This window comes from Pollicipes pollicipes, unplaced genomic scaffold (genome assembly GCF_011947565.3).
Source record: "Pollicipes pollicipes isolate AB1234 unplaced genomic scaffold, Ppol_2.1 Scaffold_2555;HRSCAF=2994_pilon_pilon_pilon, whole genome shotgun sequence".
NCBI lineage: Eukaryota > Metazoa > Arthropoda > Thecostraca > Pollicipedomorpha > Pollicipedidae > Pollicipes > Pollicipes pollicipes.
In genome coordinates, this window is record NW_023596136.1 from 13,325,826 (window position 1) to 13,351,641 (window position 25,816).

The window sequence follows — 25,816 nt, forward strand, 5'->3', positions numbered from 1 at the left end:
TTGTCTGATGTCAACAAGCATACACAAATAAACTGAATAAAAATGCAAGTTGAAACTAGACAAAAATTAACTATCATGTTTTTATCACAAGTGCTGCTGTCAACAGATGGGTCAGTTGAGATGATGTGCAACATATGGGCCACTCTAAGTTAGGTAAAGTTGGTTAAGTACGTGACAAGTGACAATAGGAATTGTGCAAGAATCAGTAACTCACAACTGCTGCCGTGATACAAACAGGTTAGACAGGATGAGATGAAGCAAAGGCCTCTTTACGTTAGGCATAGTTAGGCTACTTTCATGGAATAAGCATTGGCATTTTGTAAGAAACAGTGACAAAAGGTTTGTTTTCCCTGACCCCATCTTAACAAAAGCCAGATATATGTCTATTGCGTTTGACTTGGTGATGGGCTGATGTGTAGGAGTGCAAGTTGTTTTGCTTGAGTGTTTTATGCTTGCTGAATTTTCTATTTTTTCGTTATTGAATTCCTTGCTTTGTTTTGTGTTAAAGTGCTCTGGAAGCGAACTGCGAAGTACAGCATCAATTTATTGGTGTTAATAATTGTTTATGCTCATTTCACTGTCATGAAATTACTATATTTCAATGTATTCTGTTTCACTCTAACGGCTTAAGATGCTAAAAACCAAAAAAATTTGTCAAGCTTATGATATTACGTCCATGCCAACTTGAAATACATGTCTTTGTTTGCTGAAGCATCAGTCACGAGCTCATAAGTTCCATCTTTTGTGAATTGATTTTTTTCACTCCTGCATGGTCTTTTTGCGGTAGTCAATGAGGAGCCAATAAGGGATAAGGAGTAATGAGGTAAAGACAATGTAGGCATGAGGAAGGGATGGGGGGTGGTTGACGTTTTATTGTCATCCCCCTTTAACAACAGTTTAGCTCAAATACAAAATGGTTTTATGGGATTTGGTCCTATTGTGTGATATGAGTTTAGTAAACGATTGACAGCTGGCTTTCTTTGAGAGCAGTTTCAGGTATTTGATGATGATAGCAACTCTTTTGTAACAGGAAAAGCTGGAAGTGAGTGATTCTGCAGTCCTCATTCATTTCCGTACGTTCTTTGTGCCTTTGCACCAGTGAGTGTGGCACTTGCATAGATGCAAATGTAATACATTTCATTATCTTGTTTGCTACCATTGAAGTGAAACTTTTCTGATGGAACCCTGAATATATTTACTTTTTGTATTAAGTGCAGCGCGTAAGGGAGGACAGCATAACTTAAATGCAGCCCACACTGGAAGAAAACAATATAGTTTTTCTGATTATGGCATCACGTCAGGGGTGTCAGTTTTCATCCATGGTAAGGGATAGGGGGGGGGGGGGGGGGCGGGTAGAAGCCATGGGCCTTACAACCTCCCCTTCTCCAAAAACATTTGGTAACAGATTGAGTCTGCTTTGTTTTGATTGCAAGTAATTTCTATTGATTGGTGTCTTGTTTTCTTAAACCAATTTTTATTTGATTGGCATTGTGACCATGGCAAGGGAATAAATCTCAAGAAGGTAAGCGTTGTGTTACAGTCGCTTTTTTGTAATCTCCCAGCTAAGAGCACTGAGGGAAGACCAGCATCGATGGGGCCCAAATCAACATTGGGGTGGGGCAGGGCCCCAAAATGATTTGAATTTACACTTCTTCATCATGCATGTCAAGTACCACAAGTGTGCTTACATTTTTGTGTTGCCTAGTGTGCAACAAGCTATTTGGGCTCGCTGATTTAATCAGTACTAATGTGTGCATGCTGGTAATAAAAAGTGCCATTCTGATTTGCCAGCTCATATGTTTCCATGATATTAAATGCGGATTTTTAAACCAGCATGTGTAAAATAGGTGGAAAAAGATGGCAGCCAAAAGTGTTAACCTTACCCTGATTCACCGTTTTTCATAACACAGACTGAGTGGAGGGGTGATGCCCCTGCGATCCCCAAACTGAGGAAGGTAGAGCGTCACGTAAGCAAAACAAGAATGTGTTGTTCTCAAAGAGACATGGCGTGCTGTAACAAGTGTAATGTTGCTACTCGACCCCACTGCACCAAGTCAATGGTAAAATGCTCCTGTAACTCAGACTAGTTCAACTTTGCATGTTCATACGTGCACAACCATACCGCGTAGTGTTATGAAATTAAAATGTTGTACTTTTGCATTCAGTACAGCAGTATGAAGTTCTATTTGTTTTAAGCCCACGTTTAAAATGTTCGGTTCCATTACCATAACAGTGCCAAGCTTATGCGCGCGGTCCGCAAAACCGCCAGTTGCCCGCGCCGGCCTTGAATCGTCATGCGGTGCCCGTAAAAACCGTCGCTTATCAGAAACCAGAAATGCTAGAAACACGTCTTTGCGGTCAAAATATGCGCAATGAATGCCCCAGTGGCCAAAAAAAAATGGGCCCGCCTGCACAACGTGCTGGACTTGTAACCTCAAAAACCTTGAAGGGGGGGGGGGGGAGGGGAGCGTCACATCGGCTCCCCATATGAGGTTGAGGGTTAACATGTTGTTCAGAAGGAACTAGAAGGCTCATGTGATGCTATTAACAAATTTCAAGCTAGTTCTCCTCTTTGTGGCAGCTGTTGCTTCACAAATGTTTGGATTAGCCGCGTAAATACCTGTTTTGATGACGGCTGACTGGGGTAACCTGGCCTGACCTGAATTGATTGCACCGGGTCGTTTTAGTCACCTAAACATTCCTCTGGCTACTGAGGGCTCCGCCGCCGGAGAGATTTAGTCATCTTCAAGGCCCTCTGGACAGTTGGAGTCTTCTTAACTGCGCGGGACCCTTTTGGTCACTGGGAGGCTCCTTCCATCATCCCAAAGCTCCCTGATGAAGGGCTCCCTGATGGGTTCCCTGACCGCCCAGAGGCATTCTTGAACACTCAGGACTTCAGTAAATGTCCAAGGCTGCCTGTCAGTTCAGTGCCCCTCTTGCCGCTCAGGGACCTTGCTCTTAGCGGACCAGAGACATCATCATCATCAGACATAGCAGTCATCCAGAGACCATTTTGGCCCCTTATCAATATTCCAGTCACTGACGTTTCTCTCTGTCTGCTCAGGGTCCCCACTGAAATAGCCGTCAGAACCACCTTGCCACGACTGGGGTCATGGCTAGCGATCTTGTGGGGTATGGGGGTGGAAATGAGGGTACGGGTATGGTGTCCATTTTTCCCGACGCCGTAGGACGCAAAACCAGGGGTTTTGTGGAGGTGCACGCAGAGCTGTTCTTGCTGCGTGCCGCGTGAAAAAAAATGTCCGTGCCGAGTGAGAGAAGCCCATCCTCTGCCTACTCACTAGAACCCATTTGCGCGCCCGGAGGCCCCTGTTAAAGAAACGTGAGCCTCAGCTGGCCAACGTATGCACTCGAGCCGCTTGTTAGTCCCTGCCGCCACTAAAAAACCCTTTTCACCCTTTCTGCTAGGGTGAGAAGCAGGTGATGCCATTTAGCACAACGTCTCAGAAGCTCCGTGCGACGTTAAGCCCCAATGACAACATCCGTTCACGGGCCGCACTGACCTCTCAGCCCACTGTGTCTTCAGGGCTCCTCTGGTCGCTCACAAGCCGCTTTTGCTGATCAGTGCCCTTCTGGCTGCTAGGGCCGCTCTGGGTACTGAGGAACCCCTTAACGACTTAACTCGTTGTTTAGGCCCCCTGGTTACGAAGGGGATCTTTTCATCGTTTGTGGGCCCTTCTGGCCATCGAAGTGTTCGTTTGGTTGCTGATAGCCCACTGGCCGCTCAGGGACCCATTTGGCCATTAAAACATATATGCATGATTAAATGAACCCCTTGTACACGTGTTTTAGGGGGACGATAAGTGCTTGGGAATTGTCCGGCTACTGAGAGACCGCCCCGGACCACTCAAGAGCCCTCGGACTACTGGGACGATCTCTGAGTTCTCAGAGTTTATGGTCCGCTCAGGACCTCATAGGGGGCTCAGATCCCTTTATATCCGCATGACCCCCTGTATTGTTAAATAAGCTGCTGTATGCAAAGGTCCGCTCAGGACCTCATAAGGGGATCCCTTTATATCCGCATGACCCCCTGTATTGTTAAATAAGCTGCTGTATGCAAAGCGTAAGAAAGACGCTAGTGTCCCCAGTAGCTGGTTTGTATCATGTTGGTGGAAATACATATCATTTCATTGTTCAAACGGCGGGAAATCATTAAGTCTGAGCTCGAAATTTCTGGTATCTTCGGTTCGTCAAAGCATGTAACAGTCTTCTAAAGGTGGGCTGCAGTCGTAAATGATTGCTTTTTGTGCTTTGCTCAGTATGACAATCTGAAACAGCCGACCTTTATATTTTTTTAAATAGTTCTGTGAGCCCCCTTTTCGCGACTCCGACCCATTCTTGTTACAGCACGCTCCCACTACCTCTCGCCTAGCACTTGCAAAGTCACCTTCACCTCAATCTGAGCCCAACCCGGACCCCAACAGACTGCCCCTTCCTTTCCAGGTAGCCTAGAAACTCCTTTTAAGCCCGTACAACCAATTGCTGTGGCTCATCAAAGGGCGCCCACCAGCTAACACATGCTGTGGCAGGCTTGGAGCATGCCAAGGGTATGGCTGAGAGTATGATGATGTCTGGTGTCGGACCCGAAGCGCACGCGTGGTTTCCATAAGGAGGCATGGCCTGGAGGAGGCCTGCATATTTTAGTCATTCCCTAGTGCCGCCTACCACCGACTAGAATTTTGTCATGTACTCAGCCTTTCTGTCAAGGCTGTCAAGGTCCTGAGCCGTTTTTTTCGCGGTCGGGGATAGCGAATTCAGCCGTAGATCAAACATAACCGCGAGGACAGAGTAAGTCTTGAGGGTGAAGGAAGATTGGTTTTGTGATTGAACCCCATGGTGTAGGGCCGGTATGTCTGCATTTTTCGCAGCAACAGATACCCTGGCACTAACTGAATGATATTGTAGAACTAAACGTTTCGGTTGTGTACATGATATTGCAAGTTGCGGTGATAAAAGAGGCTTTCGGTGATACGCCGATTTCTGATTACGTTGCTGGGCATGGATGCCGTTGCCATTTTTCGTCATATAGTACTGCGTTAAGCTGCTGGCGACAATTTTGGTCGCAGATATTCGGTCGGCAACACAAAATGCATTTTTTCCACCCTTGCCAATAGCCATGAGAACAGTAAATAGCGAACAGGCATCAATGAGCATCTCATCACCAATGTGTGTGCGCCTAAACGGCGACAAAACAACAGGATAATTCGGCAGCTAACTCCGATAAGTTGGTGACGGTCAAATCTAGATCCAAAACACCTAAATTGATTTAAGCCCAGTCCTGAAGGCGATGGGTCTCATTTAAGCCCGGTCCTGAAGGCGATGGGTCTCATGGGTCTACATGGGTTATGGATGGGTCTACGCCCGCACCTGCCGCAGGTTTCTGTGCAGGGCTTCTGAAAAAGCAACGCTGCGCTCAAGCCAGAAAAGCTAGGAACACGTTGTTGGTGCCAAAAGACGCACAATGGATGCCCAATAGGCTTCTGTTACGGAGCGCCGCGGCTCAGGAAGCGACGTTTGGCTCCACGCCATGCCATCCGGCAACCTCGAAACACAGGTGGACCAGAACACGCTGCAGATCGCTATTGCTCTCCCCGTAGACGATGAATCATGTCAGCCACGTAAATACAGATGTGGCATAGAGGCAGAAAGTAAGGAGCATCATGTGTTGACTTGTCGTTTGAGTGCTGGACGAATGCCCAGACACACAGCACTTAATGACGCCATTAAGCGCGCAATACAGGCAACAGGAATCCCATCTATCCTGGAACACACTGGCATCGACCGGGGAGATGGTGAGAAGCCCGATGGGATGACCATATTCCCATTCGCCCACGGTAAGAACCTATCATGGGAGGCCACACACACAAATACGGCGCCACGGCTACTCTTTCGCGGTGGCCGGGGCGCCGTATCTAAAGACAATGCTCGGGCCTCACCCAGCGGTTTCACTTCCAACCAGTCGCCTTGGAAGCCGGCAGGGCCCGTGGCCTATTCACGAGAAACTTTGTCTAAAATCTTGGGGCTAGGCTGATTTCCTCGTCGGGGGAGGGAGGAGAGAACGTTAAGCTCTGGCAGCGTTTAGCTATTGTCGTAATCCGAGGAAACATGGCCTCAGTGACACTCACTTTAACCGGCTTTGAAAAGAAGAGGAACTTGTGTACGCCCATCACAAAGGTGGCGTGTCGCGACAGCGTCACCAGAACAAGAGACCACGAACGTCCAGTGTTCCAAGAATGAGATTGGTGGTAGAGTGCGGTATGCGACATGGCCACTCGGCCTTACAACTCTCCAAAACATGACCTGGTGCTGACTTAAGCGTCATAACTCGAGGGGGTTGTGGGTACACCATACTCGCCATACTCTATGTCGCTTTTGTACTTGCTAACTTTAGTAGCATTTTATGAGCCTTCTTACTGGTCTGTTACCGCCTCGTTCGTCCATGCCACGTGAGCCGTCTTACTGGCCTGTTATCGCCTCGCTCGTCCATACCACATGAGCCGTCTTACTGGTCTGTTATCACCTCGCTCGTCCATGCACATGAGCCGTCTTACTGGTCTGCTATCACCTCGCTCGCCCATGCCACATATAGCGTCTAGCTGGCCTGTTAGCTGCACTCGTCCCGCTTCGCACAGAGGCTGGCGGCTTGGGGGTGGAAAGCTCATATTCTTTTCATCTAGGCTACGGGTAGAGCCTGGTCCTAAAACTTCGTGCATTTTGTCTTAACGGTTCTCAGTTGCCAAAGCGACCGTGTGACAGCAACTGAATGGAAAATCGTAACTTTCCCTTGATAGCTGGTCAGGTGTTTGAAGCCCGTTCCAACTTGCTCGACAGTTTTGTATCACAGCCTCCTGAGCACTTAATGGAATTAGGCCAACTAAATATTTTTTCAGTTGCATGCGTAGACAAAAAGCGTCATGTCGTCCAGATTTATTGCTGTCTTTCTTATGGTCAGGAGTTTAACGACGAAATGATTGAGTGAACTGTTGGCTTTAACGCTAGCTCTGCGGGAGCGGAACATGTGGTACTAGGAGTACCGCTACCATAACTTTGGCAGCGTTTTAGCCTTTGACGCTACCGCCGCAGACAGATCGCAATAAAACGAGTACTCTAAACATGTATATGTATGTATTTATATATGTATACCTATATATATATATATATATATATATATATATATATCTAATAAATCCATGTTCCGAAGCTCTCATTTCAAACGAGATGTTTTTTGTGTGCTGACTTTGAATAAAAATAAGGTCCTGAGACCTTTTGGCGACTTAAATCTTTTTAAGCGATTTGTATTGAGCGTATTATCTTGGTTGGACCTGGAGGAATCTAAATAACAATTTTTAAACGTACATATAACTGAAATGCTGGCTTAGAACATAAGTCCAAGCTTGCATAAAAGCGTGCTGACAATCCTTGTATTTGTTGGCAGTGGTCGTCTGAATGGTTGTGTCTGAGCCTCTAAAAAAGACTGGATAATTTTGCCCTGTAAACAACGCTTAGAAAGCTCTATTCAAGCTCAGTGGGTAAGGCTCAGCATCTACCTTTTCGCCAAGGGTGATTGCAGAGAGCTCGTTTTGTATCATACAATACGAGGCGCCATGCTATGCTGAGTCAACCGCCACATGAAGACCATGCTTGCTGAGCTAATCCCCACATGAAGGCCATGCTATGCTGAGCTAACCCCCACATGCATGGCAAGCTGTACCGCCTGGCTGATGTGTTAATGGCCGGACCACGCAGATAGTGCCCTGTCGTGGTGTGGCTGGGCCAGGCAGATAGTGCCCGGTCGTGGCGTGGCCAGACCAGGCTGATAGTACTCTGTCGTGGCGTGGCCAGACCAGGCTGATAGTACTCTGTCGTGGCGTGGCCAGACCAGGCTGATAGTACTCTGTCGTGGTATGACCGGACCACGCAGATAGTGCCCTGTCGTGATGTGGCCGGACCACGCAGATAGTGCCCTGTCGTGGTGTGGCTGGGCCAGGCAGATAGTGCCCGGTCGTGGCGTGGCCAGACCAGGCTGATAGTACTCTGTCGTGGTGTGGCCAGACCAGGCTGATAGTATTCTGTCGTGGCGTGGCCAGACCAGGCTGATAGTACTCTGTCGTGGCGTGGCCAGACCAGGCTGATAGTACTCTGTCGTGGCGTGGCCAGACCAGGCTGATAGTACTCTGTCGTGGCGTGGCCAGACCAGGCTGATAGTACTCTGTCGTGGCGTGGCCAGACCAGGCTGATAGTACTCTGTCGTGGCGTGGCCAGACCAGGCTGATAGTACTCTGTCGTGGCGTGGCCAGACCAGGCTGATAGTACTCTGTCGTGGCGTGGCCAGACCAGGCTGATAGTACTCTGTCGTGGCGTGGCCAGACCAGGCTGATAGTACTCTGTCGTGGCGTGGCCAGACCAGGCTGATAGTACTCTGTCGTGGAGTGGCCAGACCAGGCTGATACTCTGTCGTGGCGTGGCCAGACCAGGCTGATAGTACTCTGTCGTGGCGTGGCCAGACCAGGCTGATAGTACTCTGTCGTGGCGTGGCCAGACCAGGCTGATAGTACTCTGTCGTGGTATGACCGGACCACGCAGATAGTGCCCTGTCGTGATGTGGCCGGACCACGCAGATAGTGCCCTGCCGTGATGTGGCCGCACCAGCCAGACAGTGCCCTTTCGTGGTATGACCGGACCACGCAGACGTGCCCTGTCGTAGTGTTGCCGCACCAGGCAGATAGTGTCCTGTCGTGGTGTGGCCGGACCAGGCAGATAGTGCCCGGTCATGCTATTCGTCGACATCGGGGCTTTGGACGAGCATGGTCTAAAAAGCCGGCAGATCACGCAGACACGCAAGTTCTCCGACACGGTTCGTCCGATCACCTTGAAACCTTCACTAAACAATTGCGTGCAATGAGTGAGCTATGAGGAGGCAATATTGACACCTGACCTGAGGCTAAACACCTCGGAAACGTAAACGGAAAATTTTACATGCAAATACAAGCAACTCAGATCTCAGAGCCCGCTGCAGCGATCGCTGTGAAACCTTCACCATTGGACGCTCCATACCTGGTTCCCTGCTGCAGTTTCTGATTTGGTAACCCTAGGTCAGGTCAAAAGTCGTCAAATTTCACAAGGTCAAAAATTCTTACCTGCAGCCAGCTCATCCAGGAACTATAGCTCCCATCATCTTCAAACTTTCACCACTCGATGGGATGTTTCTAGCAGCTGCAATGTATGCCATGAAGCCATGCGCTATTGTTTTTATGGCACCAAAGGCGCGGGCACTTCTATTTTTGATTTTTGCGGTCGTGCACCTTACAGCAATAACATTTTCGCATACTTCGTGTGCTAATGCAAGGGCATTGGCGCAAGGACTGCTGATACAGTCTCCTTTTTTGGTGAGCAAAGACAGGGACGGTCGTGATAGCTGAATCAAGCATTGACACGGCGGTGCGCAGCACGCTCGATGGAGCTCAAGGCTCACGTCGACCAAAGGAGTGGCGTCTTTCCAGTCGGTTTTGTTCCTGTTTGTTCCTGGGACTGGTACCTCCGTGGCAAGCCATACACCGAGTGCGGAAAGCTTGTCCCCAAGGATTCTGATGTTACTGATCTGTCACAGCAGGACACTGACCAAGGCGGGCCCATTTTGGCCCAGGCTCAGTTCGATTCGGCGGACTTCTGAACGACTTGGAACAAGCACACAACAAAAGACTGCTGAGGAGGCATGCACAAAACCATAACAAAACGGTGTTCGCACACCACACCCAGTAATCAGTCACGTACCATCACGCGTTCCACGGCTACGGTTGTGTTAATCGTGGCAACACCATGCACGATCCAGCGCATTATTTTCAGCACAACACCTCCGCTAAGGAGAAATTCACCTCATAAGGCCAGCCTAACCAAGCCGCACTTTTCTTGGGAACAAACAAAGCCAAAGCCATGAATATGGCATCATACTTGCAGCTTCAACAGAGAATTAGGGTAAATGGCGTACTGGATGGTAAGGTTTGGCAGCTATCAGCGTGGTAGATTCTGAGCCGCAAGTTGTCTGCAATAAATAATTTGGACTGCAAAATTTAACGACTTTTGATCCGACCTAGGGTCACCAAATCTGAAACTGCAGCAAGGAATCAGGCATGTGGCATCCAATGGTGAAAATTTCACTGCGATCGGTGCAGCAGGCTCTGATATATGAGTTGTCGGCATTTGCGCATACTATTTTTTCTTCCCGTTTTGATGGTGTTTGACCTCAGGTCGGGTCTCGACATTGCCTTCCCATGACTCACCCCATTACACGGAGTCGGTTGGGGAAGGTTTCAAGGCGATCGGATGAGCCGTTGCGGATAACTTGTGTGTCTGCGTCATATGACATTTTTTAGACACTACTTTTTGCCGTATTAGCTGTTGAGGCTATCTGACGTCATTTGCCTCTCACCCTGGCAAGAAGAGTGGGCACCATGGGCAATCGAAGTACTTCTTGTTTGCCCGGTGCCAATGAATACGATTTTTAAAAAAAATGGAGATGAACACAAGTCTTAACACACTGGGATGAACAACAGTCCTGTTGAAAAATGTGTCATCGTCAAAAAAGACTTGACATTGGTGCGTCGTACAACTCCATTTTCTAAAACAAGGCAGCTGACTGAAATGTAAGAAACTACTGTTGCGACAATGCTATTCTTGATAAACGTTCCCACGTTTCGGTTTATACAAGACAAAGCCGGAGTGCACGCCAATGGAATTAACGTGCACAATTATTAGGAACGAGGCGATGGGCGAACTTGTAAAGACATCTCACGAAACATTCTGTGGCTTGGGTGTCCCGGTTTGGTCTAGCCTGGTCACTCATGTATCTGGCTTGACTGGCATGTTTGCTTATATCTTAAAATGCACTGGCAAATGCACTCCGTGTAGCCTGCGGTGCAAGTCTCTGAATATTGCATGAGTTTCCAAACACTGCATGCTCCGCAAGCATCATATCTGGCGCGGTTTTCATGAAGTATTGCAGCATGACAAAATGCTAACCCAGCTCTTCCCTTTAACGTAAGACACGCACATTTTGGAACTGAGAGAAAATCGAGATTACAGGGCCTGAACCAAGTATTAGTCTCGACAACACGGGTTTGCAACGACACGAGACCAACACCGTTTGGCAGGAAGGAAAAGGCTGACGATGAACTAGTGGGTTGGACGTGCGGAGCTGGCTATGCGTGCTACAGCACAAACCACGGACCCGTCAGCTGTGGAGTGTTCTGAAGATGGCTGCCACATCTCAGCAAGCATGGATGATGAATATATGAAAGCAATAGCACGGGAAGGTAAATGTACTGTCTCCAGATCGCCAGCAGGACTCAACAACACGGGAAGTGCGTGCGTCGCGGGCGATCGGCCAAAAACAGACATGCTTACATCTTAATACCAGGTGTCGCATACCGTACGCCGGGTGCTCAGCCGAAATGGATTAAACCTCACCCAGTCTATAGACGCTCAGCCTAGTTCACTGTAACCAATATCCATTCCCTCCGAATTCATCAGTCACAATACGTGGGGCGCAGTCCCAAACACCCAGATCATTCTTCATTCATAATGGTTTCGTCGACTGGCATTGCAGGGGCTGGTCTGGCTCGTAGACCTCACATTTTCAAGCAATGCTGCATGTAGCAAGAGTGCTATTGTCCCTTCACTGCCAGCTTCTGCATGCGAAACCATCAGGGAAGGCGGATTTCACAATGCATCAATCAAGCCCATTTACATTTATTTCCAAAGGTCCTGAGTCCATTAACGTTAGTTTTCATACCGACTATATTGCTGCAGTAGATTAACCACTAGTCAGCTCTTCCCCTGTTTGTCCCATGCCGCAAGAGACACCCGTGGTGCAGCGGTTAAGCTGCGTAAGTGAGAAACTAAAGGTACGGAGCCCGATTCCCTGCGGTGCCTGCCCTTCCTGCGAGGCTGAAAGGCAGGCGACACCACCAGCCTGAGCAGCTGAGTGCGTCGTGCGTCCCCAAAAAGACACGCATGTCTCGCGCCGCAAAGGTGGCAATGTTGACATGTCCGGGTTTGAATGCAACGAACGCTTGAAAAAGATGTGTATCTAATCGTACGTGTCACACGGTTTTTAAAAGGGAACCGCGACTGTCCTCTGGAGAGTTGTCTGTCATGCCAATGGCTTCCATAATGCTGACCTGGACGCGGGCAAAAACTTAAGCGTCACTATTCCCCCTCAGTAGACAGCTGACCCACCACGGCATTGACCAAGGCCATTCACGAGACCCGGCATGGCTTGGCAGCGGTCGAAAGCGAGCAATAATCTGGGGTGACGCACGTAGGCGCCAGATATTGCCGCACCACGTCCGCGTTACGATGCATGAGTTTTCGACCTGCAGCCGTGCCACGGCTGCGGACCAGTCGCATCAGGTGTCTCCCCCCCCCCCCCCTCCGCGCTCAGTCCGTCTGGCGCCTCCACCAAGACAGGTCGTCAGGTCGGACCCTCAACACTCATATCATGTCGGAGTGACAAGCTCAACTAATTTTTGTTCCGGTCTAATCAAGGCGACAATGTCGATGCTAAGAAAGCTAGTGTGAGCCACTGTTGTGAGCAATGCTGCAAACGCCGAAACTCATGACCTTTTCAAAGCTTATTAACTGTATCTACCAATCAACACCTCAACACTGATAGCAGAGCGGGAATAGGCTGACCCCTAGAAAGGCGTGGTTAGTTGGGCTGTGCTTCATGTCAGAAGAGTAGTGTCAGGCGTCGCAATCGCCCAGAACATGGTAAAGGTTTTGGTTACCTGCACAATAAAAAATCGGCGCAATTCACATCTATGTTAAGACACCCAAGCAACACTACATTATACGACGATTAATAAAAATCCAAGCATGCATATCCTGGAGACAGTGACAGACAGCCTCGCTCCAGCTTGGTCTCTTGACCGTAACTCATGACTGACAGGCGGCGGGGGGCTGTTCAAGGAACTGAAACATACGAACGTAGCCATATGATTAACTGCCGCCATTCGTTACAGGAAGCCCCGCCGGCGGCGTACACCCACAGCCGAGTTTCAGCACGCCCGCGGCGACGTTTCAGGCCAAACAGGGAGAGACCATCGTGCTCCCCTGCGCCATCAATCACAAAGGTTGGTGCAGCTCGGCTCGTGGGCAAGTACGGAGGGCTCCTGAGCTGCGACAGTTTGTCGGCCGCGCCGCGGAGACGCAGGGACGAGGGGACAAATGTCCCAAGCTGCCGGAATTCAGCAGGGACTTTAGAGGCGTGGTGTAGAGCGAAAACGTTTAAGTATGCAACTTTTATAAAAAGTGCACAGCATTAAAAGAAAACTGACTGTTTCTTCAACCTTTCATCCGCGTCAAAGTCATTGTCAGTGACCACACCTTGCTGACTGTGCATGGGTATAAGCACGAGTTCGTGATTGGTGGGCTCAAATCGATGCTTTTCACCGAAAACCAAATTAAGCGCGCTGCAGACGCACAACATGTGTGGCATGCGATAAGGTAACATCTCGTTTTCTTGGCCTGCCAGTGTATAGTTCCACGTTTCTACCCCGAATTAAATAGTGCTGATATTTAGTCGCACGCGTATAAATACATGTAGCAAATTTGGTGCGGTGGGGTACGTTCTCCCTCTCCCCCCCCCCCCCCTACCCGAGGGCAATGTGTGTATGCTCCTGACTGGGCGCGATACAAAGGCTGTATTTGTATGGACTTTTCAGAAACATCGATGCTTCAGGGGTCATCGCGGCTAAAGTAGTTCACTTTCACCCTGGCTGCTATCACTTGTCGTTGTAAGCTCTGCAACCAGCCGGATCTGGCGGGGCTGGCACAATACGCGGCGTGATCAGCGCCGGCTGGTGTACTCCTAGGTCCGTACATAGTGGTGTGGAAGCGCGAGCGGCGCGTCATCAGCGCGCGGGAGGCGATCGTGGCGCGGGACCCACGCTACAGCCTCCAGGACGGCTACAACCTGCGCATCGACGGCGTGCGCCCCAGCGACCAGTCGTCCTACACCTGCTCCCTGGACACGGAGCCGCTCACGGAGCTCACGCACCGGCTCGAGGTGCTCTGTGAGTACCGCTCTAGGGCACAGTCACACTCTTGGTGAGCAAGGGTACGTGGTTGGAAAAGGGTTCCCTGCTGGTGAAAGAATCCCTCAAAAACAAAGAAGTGTTATATGTTGCTCACTTCATTTCTACGGGCACGATTTTCTTCATTTTTAGTTCTAACATTTTTTTTTTAAATTTGGTGCGAACCTTTTGAACGGATAGGTTCTGGGATCAGACCGCACGCCAAGCCGTGGTTGTTGGGTGCGTCCTGGGTCCTTACACCCGATCGTGAAATTTCAGGTAAACAGCATAATTTGGTGGCGCAAGCTCAACGTGCCACTCTCCTTGTCACGTTCCGCCCTGCCTTCTGAGGTCACCTCTATCTTTAGAGCACGTTGGTTGCCAACGGCCGCCGACCATCCCAGTCACGAGCAAATAGCAAGCGCCTAAAGCGACTCTAACCCACCCTGCCACGGGTGGGTGGGTCGGAAGGAACACGCTCTAACCAACTGAGCCTTCAGGACGGCGCTCCGGTGAAACTGAACTGAAATTTAACTGAGCTGAAACCGCTTTGACTGAAACATAATCCAGAAACCGCCGGAAAATGCGATTCTGTTTTTGTTTTGAAGTCAATGAACGGAAGGAACTAGGCATAAATAATTGCGTTTAATAAACCATTTAATAAACCACTGGCGCTTCTATTTTGCAATGGTTCAGTAGACTCTTTCTAGGCTGATAGCACCCAGGGGCTTTGACGGCATTGTTCGAGGTTCTCAGGGATATTGAAGGCTCCGTGAGCTTGGGTGCAAATCGAAATGAGTCAAATTTTGTATTGACGTGGCCAGCCCATGTTCGTCTGAGATCTTCAACCTTCATGCACAATCGTGTGGTGAAAAACTACATCGCATAGTTTTGAGCATGCGTGCTCGCAATCTTAAAAAAAGCGAACCGCGACGCCCAGCGCTGTAACGTCCATGGATCGCGCCGCATCGGTCCTGCGGCTAACACTGGGTGTGGGTTAATGGGCGGACGAAAACGATGACGTAAGAAATACATTTGAACGATTCATGACATGAGTTCCCACGTTTGAAAGGTAGCCCGGGCCGCATATCTTTGCACCTCTGCGATTTTTAAGGCGACGGGAACGAATAAGCACTTTCGGCACTGCGTAGTGGTACTAGAATCGAGTGGTGAAAACTGCAAAGATAAAGCCAGAGTGTCGAGTTTTCGTGTTTCTTTTACTGTTTATGTGTTCAGAGGACCTTCTCAATATAACACAGAGGAAATATATCACCAGGCCGATATTTGAAAGGTGTGAATTTATTACGACAGACTTTCGAAATAATTATTTGAGGACGGTCGTTCTCGCACGCCCGGCTCCCGCCGCCTGGTGCTAGCTGCAGCGACTAGTGCCGCCAGCGTGACGCGGACTGCTTCCCTGGCCATGGGTGTTCATGTGCCTGGCAATGCAAACACACAGGACTAATTTGAAAAAGAAGTTTCCACAAGTCGATTCTGGCAATGGATGGTCTTCCTCAGACAAACAGCGGTTGGCCTTCAGTTTTTGCGCTATGGCCCCTGAGTGCTAGCTTGACCAATACAGTGGCTGGTGCTCCATTAAAGGGCGAGACGATGCGCGTGGCGCTCCATTTGTTTTTGTTTTTTACAGATAAAAGACCTCATTCGGTCTACCCCATTAAACACTAACGGGATCCCTCACCTTTTCCTGGCAAAGCTCTAGAGCACAAAGGGGCACGCTACTTTCTTCCAATCGGGGCATGAGGCGTCATTCTGTCCCGGCGTCGGGTGCCTATCGGCTGCCATTCTGGCGATTTGGGGGTATGTCCCCTGGTCGATACGGAGTGCCCTGGAGGGAGACATTATACATCAGTCTCGTCCTGACGCGGGAGGCTCTCTGACCCAAGCAGTTGGCCCCGGATCGGCGTAAAGGATGTAGCAAGATGCAGCAAGATCCCTATCACCGCAGAGATTGCAGTGATGGTCACATTCCCCTGTTCGGCTTAACGAGCCGAACCGGAGAAATGAGGTAGAGCCCCCCCCCCCCCCCTCCCCCGCTCCTCGTTTGGCATTGCAGCCCTGACTGGCACAGGTCCCTTCCACTCTCTCATTGTGAACTCTCATTGTAAGAACTCATCTATTTTCTTTGCCAGTGGGCCCGACCAACGCAAGATTCCTGCTGGCATTCCCGTTCAGAACACGTTCCCCTGACCGACAAGGGGCACCTTACCGTCGGAGGCCCGATGTTTGGCACCAGGGGCCCATAACCGACACAAGGGCCCTCGTTGTTTCTGGGGCTCTAACCAATCCAGATCGAGGCTCGAGCCTTGACTTAACTTGGGAAATGGGCTCCAAGGCTCAGATCGACACAGAGCCGACTGCTTGGTGCTTGTCGTGCCTGAACGACATAGAGAGCCTCATCGGCTCAAGGGGCCCCGATCGGCGCAACATGTTCTCTGACTGACATTTGCTGCATAATTGGCCGAGGGATTCCAGATCAACTTATCGGGCCCCTGGCCGAAATTAGACGGGAGGCCCCTAGCTGGTGCAGGCCCCTTTGATTACCCATTGTAGACTCTTTTATCTGAGTTCCAATGTCTCAGTGCATTATCAGAAGCCAGGGGCCCTTCGTCTAACGAAAGGGGCCCTCTGGTATTCGTGGTTTCGTCCCTGCCACTGTTCAGAAAATAGACCCCTGGCCGACTCTAGTCGCTTTACCAATTCACAACCTCTTGTTAGGCACTGTGAGTTCCAACCAACACAGAGAACCCTCATTGATCCAGGGGCCCGGGCCCCCTTGCCCCCTTGATCGGGCACCGTCCTTGTACCTGCTGGGGAAATGAGCCCCGAGGGCCAAACCGACATGGAGCCGGCCGTTCGGCGCTGGTGATGTCTGGCCGACATAGAGGCTCTCATCGACTCATTGGGCCCGGATTGGCGCAGATGGCCCTCTGATTGGCGTGGCCGGGGCCCCTTAATGCAACATCCGGCCAGCTCTTCGGGGCCTTTGGGCTCTTAAAATGATGATGACGATGATTTTTGTTTTAGGCCGGGGTTTCGGGACATGAGGGAACATGTGGGCCTTGTGCCACTCCCCCTGCCCTGTCCGTGCCCCGTCTGTCCTTGCCCCCTGCCTGCGTCGTGAGGCCCCTCGGAGATGCGAGCACGGACAGACGCTGGCGGGTTGACGTTGGCAAATCTCACCTTACAGTAGTGGAAATCCTAACATGAGTATGTATTCGCCACTCCGTGTAAGCCGCTGTGATATGGCCCCGCCGGGATGCCAGCGATATAAACACGCTCCTGTACGAGGAGGCGAGGAGCATTCAGAGCCGCACCGAGCGGCGACGGGAGACATGTGGCCATCCATCTCCCCGGCCGGGCGCAATACGGCGCCGGGCGGCGTCTGGAGCTGCCGGGGCGGCGGCACCTCATCTGGCACACAATGCCGCTCGAGCCGGGCCGTGACGCCGCCGCTGTCTGCCGCAGACCGGCCTGTAGTGTCGGTCCAGCCGGCCGGCGGCGTGCTGGTCGTCACGCGCGGAGAGCAGGCACACTTCAGCTGCAACGCCTCCGGCAATCCCCCGCCCAAGGTCGCCTGGAGGAAGCAGGTGAGGCGCTCGCTCCGGGCACCGGGGTGCTGACTGCGGACGCGGGGAAGGGCGCTAAGCTGTCAGTACCGCCCAGCTGTCTCTTCCCAGACCCGCACAATCTCGTTCCCTAATGCAGCGATGCTCATTATTCTCGGATGCTCTTTACACCCGGTTGGCGAGGCTACGCTGGAAGCAGGCTGGCATGTCCTGTCACATCCAGGCACGCACTTCCATTGGCTATGGGTCGTATGCCCACAGCGTGCAGGTCTGTGCTGCTGAGCTGTCGGTCACAGACCCCGAGTCGGTGCTCCGATCTGTGCTGTGGGCCGCGCGTCAGCCCGGTGACCCGTGAACACCGCTGCGTGACGTGTTCGACAGGCTGGCCCGCTGCCGTCGGGCGAGACGCGCCACGAGGGCCGCGTGTACACCATCGGCCAGGTCAGCCGTCAGATGGCAGGCCTGTACGAGTGCGTGGCCGAGAACGGTCTGGGGGTGCCGGGGACGGCCACCGTCAGCCTGCAGGTCCAGTGTGAGTACCCGACCACTGTCAGCCCCAGCACCGGTGTGAGTACCCGACCGCCGTCAGCCCCAGCACCGGTGTGAGCACCCGACCGCCGTCAGCCCCAGCACCGGTGTGAGAACCCGACCGCCGTCAGCCCCAGCAGCGGTGTGAGAACCCGACCGCCGTCAGCCCCAGCACCGGTGTGAGAACCCGACCGCTGTCAGCCCCAGCACCGGTGTGAGACCCCGACCACCGTCAGCCCCAGCAGCGGTGTGAGAACCCGACCGCCGTCAGCCCTAGCAGCGGTGTGAGAACCCGACCGCCGTCAGCCCAGCAGCGGTGTGAGAACCCGACCGCCGTCAGCCCCAGCGGCGGTGTGAGAACCCGACCGCCGTCGGCCCCAGCGGCGGTGTGAGAACCCGACCGCCGTCAGCCCCAGCACCGGGGTCAGCGTCGGCCACCGTCAGCCCCTTGCCGCACGCACCCTGACGGCGGAGCGCTAACTGTTGACCGTTGCAGATCCGCCCGAGGTCGAGGTGGAGAAGAGCGTCGTCTACTCGGGAGAGGGGTTCGAAGCCCAACTCGTCTGCTTCGTCTTCGCCGACCCCCCAGCAGAGGTGCGTCCATGAGAGAGCACAATGTGCCAACATTCAGGAGAGATAGCACGATGGCCGGCATTCGGAGAACCCAATAGCTTTAGTTCACTTTCGAATGGTCCAATCAATAAGCAAGGTATGTTCGTACCAACAACTTACTATGGGAAAACGTTTCTGTCATTCAAGAAATTGATGAATGATGCGCCCGGCCATTTCTGGTCGTACCCAAGCTTGCCACAATGGAACAGCATACCATAGTGTCTGGGTCATATCTATCGCTGAAATAATTAAATATTTTGTCTCGTTGCGTGTCGAGGTAGCCTCTGTTTTATTTTTAGTAAAACACAAATGCCAACGCATTTAGGAGCGGTGGTTGTTCGAACGGAATCCATTGGGCTGAATTTTGTCGAGTTTCGCCGACTGCTGGACGCTTAATGCATGGTGTGTAATGCTCAAGGTAAGCTGAATTTCAAGTGAAATGCACCGTTTCGAGTGCTCTATAAATTAAAACAGCATAGGTCTTCATTGAAGCTCGAAATTGGGTCAGAGGTGCTACAAGAATAACCCTGTGTTAGCTGGCATCCACGCAAGTTACCGTGGCGTTTAATATGAACGCCATGTCCAGCTCCGGATATTGCGCGTACCGTCAGCAGGGGTCACGAACCGGTTGGTGCTCATGATTGCCCTGAAGTTGTCAGGATAGGTCAAGACCAGCTGCGCGAAAGTGTCGTCAGGCTTAGCCCATCACTGATGAATTTACTTGATGCAACGGGACATTTTGCCTCCAAAGGGACCGAATCTCATTTTATTTGTCGTAAACGTGGCGGCAAGCCGTGTGTGACGCCGTGTCGCTGGCGACAGGTGGGCTGGGCGCGCGAGGGTGGCTCGCTGGACCCGAGCCGTCACCTCAGCTCGGAGCGGCAGCTGGCCGGCACGAGGCACGTGCTCACCGTCCGCCCGGTGCGCCCGGTCGACTTCGGCACCTACTCGTGTCAGGCGGCCAACGCGCTGGGCAGCGCCGGCGGCCGCATGGTGCTCACAGGTACTCAAGCGCGGCAGCACAGCCCGCTCCAAACGACGCGGCCTATCTGCATGAACGAAACCGAGTGCCCATCCAACTTTGCGTGAGAGGCACTTGCGCCTGGGCGCCGCCGCCGCCGAGATTGGGTGGCCGCGGCCGAGCTCGGCTGTCGGCCATCTGAGCCCGGCCGAAGCCCCGCTGGCACCGGCCGCCGGATGGACCGCTGCCGACGGGCGCGCGTGCCGAGACACTGAGAGCGCACGTGCCGAGACACTGAGAGCGCACGTGCCGGGACACTGGGCGCGTGCGAACCCCGGCCGACCCCACTCCACGTGTCAGCCGGGTGTACGGGCCAGACAACTGCTGGTGCAGCGGGACTGTTCACGTCTCCGTGACCCGGTGATTCTAGTAGTTGCCTGTTGTGATGCTGAGAGTAGTGCTCTTGCATTGGTACGCGTGAAGATCAAGTGATCGTTATGATATCGTGCAAAATGAGGTGACCCATACTGGCCATGAGAAGTGCCATTGTAACACTGTAGAGAAAGACACTGTGTGACTGTCACGTGACCCCGGCACCGTCAGGTACCCCGGAGCGGGCCGATGTGACTGTCACGTGACCCCGGTACCGTCAGGTACCCCGGAGCGGGCCCATGTGACGAGCAGCTCGATGGGCACGGCGCCCGACTCGTACCAGCTGGCCTGGGAGGTACACAGCTACAGCCCGATCCTCGAGTACCGGGTGGCCTACCGACAGAGCAAGGTAACCATGAGCGGTCGCGGTACATCGGCCGGTCTGGATCTTAGCCGCCAGTACCGGGTTACCACCAGAGTCCGAGGACAGATAGCGCCGTGCCGAGCCGTACCATGCCACCCCGTCGAAGCGCCTTCGCCCGGTTTCGTACGATCGGCATGGGTTCACTCAAGCTACAACCTGTACTAACGCGGCGACGCCCCGGCCGGCGTGCCTGCGGAACAGTTAGCCGCCCGTACATCCGCGGCGGACACGCGCCCCCTGCCGGACCGCGCTGCCACGAGAGCAGCCTGCCACGGCCAACCAAAATTCCAGCCACGTGCCCCAGCTGTCGAACCCCTCCAAAGGGCGGGGCCAGCCGCGACACGACCCGCCCGGGCTGTCAGACGGCTCGCGCCCCGGCCTTGTCGCCGGCGGCTCCGGCACGGACCGGCGCGCGTGACGTCACGGCGGCTGCGAGCGAATGACAGCGAGTGAGGGGCACGCCGGGGGCATAATCACGTGACTTGTGACTGACGGAGTTCACTGCTCATGACCCGTGCCGTGTTGGGCACGCGGCGCCGGCCGTACTGGCGGGGGCGGGGACTGCTGGCGATGACGCGCCGTGGCGGAGGCTCCGACAGCGCGCGTGCGAACGCGCTTACTCGCAATCAGCACGCTCTACCTCGAATCCCTCGAGTGAGCCTGTGTGTGTGGTGTATATGTGGTTGTGTGCTCTTTGTGGAAACAAAGCTTAACTGTCTGGGGAGCTACGCGTAGCTGTCGCCGTAAATGACTCGATATACCACAGTGAATCCCCGACTACTCCGTGTATTCTGGCTTCGCAGCTTAATTGAGCAGCTTTCCTTTGGCGGGCTTCTTTCAACATAACAGCACCCGGGCCATTTATCTTCGGCAGAGCTTTGCTTTGCCAGGGGTTGCTGTTATTTGAGAGCCGGCATACGGGCAGGGCGGGGAATTGCAGCCGGGGGCCGGCGCAGGCCGCGGCGTGCCGCTGTAATTTTGCCCGCTCCCGCTCTCCGAATGCTTATAAATGGCACGGTGGCATTAAGTCCGACATCATAGCGACTGGCTCGTGACCTACCTACAAGCGCTTCATTTAGCGGCCGTTAGCGTCCGCTACGGCGCTTGGTAATGAAAGCGGACCCACAAATTACCGGGCTTGCTGATGGCAAAATCGACAGGTGCTCCCCGCTCACGAGTATTATACGACACCCGAAAGCCAGCTCAAGCCACACACCAGTTACGTCATACCAGCCTTACTGACATTCATTTGCACGCGCACGCACACCCCCAGTTCATGCCATCAGCACGTATTTCTCCAAAAGCCTCGACAATGAGTTTCCCTCGGACATGGTCGCGTGTTGTGAACGGCGCGGGCGAGCACCGAGACACAGCCGCTGACGTCAGCTGACGCCGCAGTTCAACGTGACGGCCGGGCAGCCGGCGCCGGCCTGGCGCCAGGTGCTGGTGCCACCCACCGGCAGCGAGGTGGTGGGTGGCACCGTGCACCGCCAGGCCATCCCGCTCACCCAGCTGCCACCCGCCACCCTGTACGACCTGCACGTGGAGGCGCGCAACCGGCACGGCTGGAGCGCCGTCTCCGACATGTTCCACTTCTCCACGCTCGCCAAGGGAGAAGGTGGGTGGCGCGGCCGGACACGGCGTGGCTGCCGTGGGTCCACGCTCCTCGCCGTTCGACGCACGTTGCCAGCATTCCTGTGCTGTGCTTGGGACTTTTTATATGTTGTTGGGCGCGGTGTTTCGTTATTGTGCGATTGCCGTGGTCCGCACAACTAGATTTCTCCACCGTCTGACCCGACCTTGCAAGGCATTGCGGGCTCGGCTGCTTTTTATGTAAGGTGACCATTCTTCCACTAGACTGGCTCGAACACCACCTTTCTGGTCTTTAATATACACAGATATGTGCCGAGTATACAAACAGCATCCAATAACGTGCGGCACTTTGCAACGCTCCACTGCGGTGATAAATTGACACATGAAAGTGGTTCCCCTCATGGAACTGCTGAGGTCATGCTGCTGTTATATCTGACCTTATGTGAGCTGTTCACGCTACAGTGATGTTTTTGATGATGCGACACGAGGTTTTGCCCAGAGATGAGCTGACGTGTATCGTTACCTCCGCGTTACCCTGCAGCTCTTGACACGAGGTTTTGCCCAGAGATGAGCTGACGTGTATCGTTACCTCCGCGTTACCCTGCAGCTCTTGACACGAGGTTTTGCCCAGAGATGAGCTGACGTGTATCGTTTACCTCCGCGTTACCCTGCAGCTCTTGACACGAGGTTTTGCCCAGAGATGAGCTGACGTGTATCGTTACCCCCGCGTTACCCTGCAGCTCTTGACACGAGGTTTTGCCCAGATGAGCTGCCGTGTATCGTTACCCCGCGTTACCCTGCAGCTCTTGACACGAGGTTTTGCCCAGAGATGAGCTGACGTGTACCTTACCTCCGCGTTACCCTGCAGCTCTTGACACGAGGTTTTGCCCAAGATGAGCTGACGTGTATCTTACCCCGCGTTACCCTGCAGCTCTTGACACGAGGTTTTGCCCGAGATGAGCTGACGTGTATCTTTACCTCCGCGTTACCCTGCAGCTCTTGACACGAGGTTTTGCCCAGAGATGAGCTGACGTGTACCTTTACCTCCGCGTTACCCTGCAGCTCTTGAGTCTCGGCGATACAGCAGCGGGGCTTGGTACCAAAGCCTCCACCCCAGCATAACACTGATCGGACTTCTCGTCACACTTCTCATCTCTACTTATTTATCCGGTGAGCCTGCATAACACACGTGAATAATCCGTGACACACCAGGAGATGCAGAATTCGCGAGGTACTTGCCACCGCAACAAGAACCCACACATCTGTGTTAATGCCAGCCACACGGAACCAAGGCCTGGTGATGATTGATTTTTGACGACGGCGTCGCCTTCTGTGAAGTACTGACACAGATCACGCAGACGTCATAATCACATCGCGTTTTCCGTGCCGACCATCCGGCGAACAGCTGCAGTATTTCATATTCGCGTTCATTGCTTGGCGATGATATTGATGTAACAGACGCTGCACTAGGGCTGCTGGATTTCTTAACCGCAATCTCATCCACGGCGCTCTCTAACTGGACGTTGAAGAGCACGGCTGCTCAGCCACGTTTGCAACGAACGTTGCTTATCCAGCGCTGTTCCGGATATCTGCAGTGCTCGTGAATTCAGTGGATTTAAAGGGCATGGGTCAAACGCGCTGAGGATTGTGTGCAGTGAAATATGAGTCCCGGTCGCACGGCCACTCGTGCCGTTCCAGCATTTCCAGGCGGACGCCGTGTCATTTTGTCATGTGAAATTGTGCGATCTGTTGCAACGCATACAGACGGATAATACGTGATGTTTTCACTTGCCATCAACTGCTCTGGGCTGGCATTCAAGTCTAAGTAATCAAGGATGCTGTCATACAAAATCCTCTGCAGCGCATGTTTTGAATCAGATGTGCTGTCATGCTGTCGTGTGAAATCTCCTGCTCATCTCCACCATTCAGAGTCTACCGAGACGTGATGCTGCCGCGGCGCCATTCGACCCGGACACCCGGCGCTGGGGTCGGCCAGCTGAGGCCCTCCGCTCGTGCCGGACGCGACAGTCCCGCCCCAGCCGTCGGACGCCGAGCCCGGAGAGGCTGCGGTCGAGGCAGCCGATGTGGGCTGATGTGGGCCGATGTCGGACGGCGGCGGATGGCTGGGGGCCGACCGGCGCTGCCGGCAATGCGCGGTGCGGGTCGGTCCGGCTGCCGAGCTGCTGACGCGACCACTGCCGAGCTGCTGACGCGGCCGAGCCGCCGAGCTGCTAACACGGCGGCTGCCGAGGTGCTCGCGCTGCGCTCCGGAGCGGTGAGGCGCGTCCTCCCCTGAGGGAGCATGGCGGGCGAACCGTGTCGAGGCGGCGGCAGGCTGAGCAGCATCCGTGACACCCTGGCGGCCCAGTCGCGGACGACTGGTGTGCTTGCCGGTATCGGCCTCGTCCCTGCGATGTGCAGCTGCTGTGATTGACCTCTGCGGGCGGCCGTCGTGCCGGGGTGACTGGACTGCTGTCGGGATGCACTCTGGCAGCGCCTCTGGATGGTGCGTCGGTGCCGGCGCCGGGGGCATGTTCGGCAAGCGTGGCGTCATGGCCACTCTCGGAGCGCTTGCCGAGCCTGAAGTCATTGCTTCGCCGCAATGCGGAGTCCCAGGAGGACATACAAATTATCATTCGGACCGCTGTTGTGTTTCCTGTAGCTATTGCTCATCTATTTGGTAATATTCGTCCACTTGCCGATTCTTTCTGATTGGAGACGCTGTGTAGTCGCCATGAACTATGTTTTCTCAAATGCATTACGAATGGCTGCTGATTGTTAAATGGGCGGGTGGCGTGATATTGCTGTGGCATTTGCATGGCCGGCGCAAGTGAATTTGTGTCAGGAGGTGCTTAGGTCTGCTGACATGGGCACGAGTTATGTATCAAAGTGACGTATGGCGCCGGAACGGGCTGTTATGAATGGGAAAATGATTTAAAAGCATACCAAGACGCGTTCATACACGTGCGGCCAAGGACTCAAAGTCATCACAAGATTACTGCTGTTTCATCAGTCGGCCGCGGTGGTGGTTGCCTGGTTTGTCATGAGTGCACATTGATAAAACCGTAAACGCCTTGCCTCGTATCCGATTTCACAGCATTTTCCTGCGTTCTGATTACAAGTGACCATGTTCAAGCTTTTCACGCCGCGCCCTGAACATAGAGGAAGCACCACGTTTGCCGTCTAACGTCGCCATCGTCGTGCTTGGGAATATCTTCTCTTATAAGTGGATACCGGGCATTGCCCGACTCGTCTGCAGTGCTCACCGTGCCTGGACTGACATCACCACCCTTCAAATATACATGTGCCTGTGTCTGAGGAATCTTTTGTGTGGGTGGCGCACTTCGGGATGGCAAGCGCATTGATTCCAAAACGCGCACCACGAGCTGTGATAACCGAGGCATCAGCGCGGCCGCGCGCTGTTCTGACTGGCCGACATCGCTAGCGCGCGTGCTGACCGTAGCACGGATCGGTAGCGTGGCGTGCGTTTTGCTGGTTATATGATGCACTCATGAATCCCCCGTGATCTGCGTGGAGGGCTGTATTTAGATAACCCATCGTCTTAGGCATTAGTGAGTATCAATAGGTCTGACCCCACATGGCAGAAATTCTCCCGACTTCTGGTAAAGCTGTGGTGGTCAAGCAAACT

The 25,816-nt window shown here is 53.1% G+C and overlaps 1 protein-coding gene across 1 annotated transcript in view; it reads left to right on the forward strand.

Annotated features, from left to right (window-relative positions):
* LOC119107340 (lachesin) overlaps positions 1 to 25,473 on the forward strand; it is a 62,288-nt gene extending 36,815 nt beyond the window's left edge. Inside the window, exons 2-11 of the mRNA XM_037230770.1 lie at positions 13,038 to 13,148; positions 13,890 to 14,090; positions 17,577 to 17,698; positions 18,059 to 18,209; positions 18,702 to 18,799; positions 19,640 to 19,820; positions 20,432 to 20,559; positions 21,973 to 22,192; positions 23,230 to 23,337; positions 24,097 to 25,473. Of these exons, the coding sequence (XP_037086665.1) occupies positions 13,038 to 13,148; positions 13,890 to 14,090; positions 17,577 to 17,698; positions 18,059 to 18,209; positions 18,702 to 18,799; positions 19,640 to 19,820; positions 20,432 to 20,559; positions 21,973 to 22,192; positions 23,230 to 23,337; positions 24,097 to 24,113 (1,337 nt within the window). The 3' untranslated portion in view covers positions 24,114 to 25,473. The remainder of the gene's footprint in view (positions 1 to 13,037; positions 13,149 to 13,889; positions 14,091 to 17,576; positions 17,699 to 18,058; positions 18,210 to 18,701; positions 18,800 to 19,639; positions 19,821 to 20,431; positions 20,560 to 21,972; positions 22,193 to 23,229; positions 23,338 to 24,096) is intronic.
* Positions 25,474 to 25,816: the final 343 nt, after the last annotated feature.